Consider the following 3,140-nt stretch of genomic DNA (forward strand, 5'->3'; position numbering starts at 1 on the left):
CAGGAACTCTTTCAATGCGAAGTTGTGGAAACCAGCAGGAAGAAGAAACTGCAGAATCATTTTTTTGTGAATGCCCGTACCTGACTTTTAGAACAAATAGGTTTTTACGACAGTACATATTTTTTTGAAAGCTTGTCAGATTGTTCATGGATGAGCAGGAAAGACATATTAAATAAACCTAGATTTAGTGCTAGACTTTATTGACAAAGCTTTCAGGGGCTTTGTGTAATCAATAGTGAAACTGGTATAATAGGACTCTTCTGACCGCAGTACCGGCTGTTAGACGATTTTGATCTTAAACCTTAATAATAATAATCTCTTGCAATGCCTAGTATTGATAATGCTCAGAAGAAATTTGTTTCGTTTGAAACTTCTGTCATCAGAACAGTTTCAAAACTCTTCTCTAGGTTTAGTTCTAGACTTTATTCACAAAGCTATAAGTGGCTTTGTGTAATCAATAGTGAAACTGGTATAATAGGACTCTTCTGGCCGCAGTACAGGCTGTTGGGCGATTTTGATCTTAAACCTTAATTATAATAATCTCTTGCAATGCCTATCATTGATAACGCTCAGAAGAAATTTGTTTCGTTTGAAATTTCTGTCATCAGAGAACAGTTTAAGAACTCTTCTCTAGATTTAGTTCTAGACTTGATTAACAAAGCTATAATCAATAGTGAAACTGGTACCATAGGACTCTTCTGGCCGCAGTATCGGCTGTTGGGCGATACTATGATATTGTGATATATTATGATATTACTCCAGTCACAAATTTTCCAATGATATACCAGTGATATAGTATCAAGAAATGTCTAAATATATATTAAATTGCAAATGAATATTGAATTGGTGAATTGCATATCTTATTCTTGCAAAAAAAAATCTCATTATGAACTGTTAATGAGTTAATTGTGTATGCTATTTACTTTCCTGTCAATATCACAACTCATCATCACAGATTTCAACACTTCATAGCTCATATGGAGTTAACGTACTGGAACGATTAGTCGAAGCCTGTTTCTCTGTTACATGCAAAAAAGTCATTTCATTTTAAATGTGTTTTCAGTAGCCAAATTGGATAATCTTTCACTTCATGCCACTCACTACTGTCTTGCGTAACATCTGAAATTGCATACGAGCGCTTCATCATCTAAGGTTTTTGCATAACAACTTTAGCTACAGCACATCGCACTGGGCTTCGAACTCTTAACCCTAATACGGCTCAATTTCGAGTTAATCAAACACAAGAAATTTATGAAAAATTTATAAAAACATAAATTTTTATTTTAATTTTTTTTTTTTATTATAAAACTTAAAATTAATAACAACAAATTAAACTGAAAAAAATATTAAATTAACAAATTTAGATATAACACTTCTTCATAACTCTCTTTTTTTCGATTTCTTCTTTTCTTCTGCTTTTCTACTTCTCATTGTTTTTATATTCCAGTTAATTTTTTTTTTTTTTCAACACTACGATTTTCGGTAAATATTATTATTTAATTTAAATATTTTCGGAATACTACATTTAGCTCTTCAAAATTTCATTTAATTCCGTTTTAATTTCTACCGATCTGATCCACCTGCGCTTGCAAATTATTGATCACTTCTGATGGCACTTGATCACCCAAAATTTCGAATAGATTTATTCTTTGATTGCCGGGAATTTGTTCGTATGCGCCCAATTCAATGCCCTCTTGTACGTTCTGTATTTGTGCGTCCTTTGGTATAAGGAAGGTCTGTTGGGCCTGACGTATGGCTTCATTCGTATAGGCAGCGCCCTCGCGTTGTGGGCGACCTTGTACCGAAACCAAAATGGCGCCTAATAAACACAATAAAGCAATTGTTTTCATTGTTTGTAAGCTTGGTGAGAATTTTCAATTAATAAAGATTTCCTTTCGAAATGGTTATCGAAATGCACGTAATGAGTTTTTATGTTTAATCCGTTACCGCTCGATGGACTCGATGGACTCGATGAATAGTCTTGACTGGCGCGCGTTCAACAATGAAATGTTTGTTATAAGGCATGCGATACCGCAGTTTATAAGCTCGGCGTGTTCGTGCTGCAAAACTTTGTTTTGGATTTGTATGCCTGATTTAATGTTGTATTTGTAATTTTTTATTTTTATTTATTTTTTTTACAAAATACGTATTTAATTTTTATTTAACCCGTCACTGGAAAGTGTTCGCTTGTATCTAAAGTTGCTGGTTTCGCAGATGTATGGGTTTGTGTAACTTGAATTTGCAAGTCGTATTCAAGGCACGTCAGATTCATCACTTTTTTATGAGGAAAGCGTTTAAGCTTGGTCACATCTGTCTGCCGTTAATAGGCTTTTGGGCGTGACAACCTTTCCGAAACCATATTATTCAATCTGTTCAATTTAGTTCTTCCATTTAATTTAATTGGAATTGAAATTGAAAATGTCGCTTGCTATGAATTGAGCTTAACAAACTACCGATTAATAATTATTGTAACAAAACTCTGACAAATCAAACAATATCTGTTTATAAAGTAAATGATTTACACTCTGAAGATGTGAAGATACAATTATTTTCCTATAATTTAAAATTAAATTATTGCTTAAGTATAAATTTGGCTTATCGAATTATGGTTTAGTTAAAAGTCTATAGAGATACAGCAGCTACTATAACTAAAAAAGATGTTTAGGTGAGGTTACTGGGACCGTCCGAAGACTCACTTAGACCATGAGGTTCATTGTGATACCCTAAAGAATCTGACACCTGTCCCTATAACCATTTGGTACTAACCACTTTGGTACTAGCCATTGACACAAGCTATGGAAATAAAATTTAGCTTTCTTAGTGAATTGAAAAAGTATGACACTAAGTAGGAGAGTCTATCTCAGGACACTGTAGCAGAAGGTGTATTGGTGATTCCTCTTCATCATCCTCCATGCAATATCTACAATGTAAGCAGGTCCTGATATTGAGCCTCACGGTCCCCTAATAATTCCCACTATCTTGGATAAATTTGCTCGGAATAGGTTGATTAATTCCCCCGATCTTACTATGTTATCATAAAAATTTTATAATTCTAAATAATATTACTTTGTATCATAAATATTATTTATTTCTTCTTCTTCTTCTTCTAAGTGCCTTGTCCGCTTTGAACATTGGCTAAC

General features: G+C 33.5%; 1 protein-coding gene across 1 annotated transcript; it reads right to left on the reverse strand.

Moving 5' to 3' along the window:
- Window positions 1–1,480: 1,480 nt before the first annotated feature.
- On the reverse strand, window positions 1,481–1,995 carry LOC119661877. Its single transcript, XM_038071381.1, has one exon. The coding sequence runs from the start codon at window positions 1,848–1,850 to the stop codon at window positions 1,557–1,559; it is 294 nt and encodes a 97-aa protein (XP_037927309.1). The 5' UTR covers window positions 1,851–1,995; the 3' UTR covers window positions 1,481–1,556.
- Between the last annotated feature and the right edge of the window lie 1,145 nt (window positions 1,996–3,140).

This window comes from Teleopsis dalmanni, chromosome X (assembly GCF_002237135.1).
Source record: "Teleopsis dalmanni isolate 2A chromosome X, ASM223713v2, whole genome shotgun sequence".
Lineage (NCBI taxonomy): Eukaryota > Metazoa > Arthropoda > Insecta > Diptera > Diopsidae > Teleopsis > Teleopsis dalmanni.

Bases quoted from the DNA above. Each gene is read 5' to 3' on its own strand.
- LOC119661877 (XM_038071381.1), bottom strand. From the start codon at position 1,850: ATGAAAACAATTGCTTTATTGTGTTTATTAGGCGCCATTTTGGTTTCG.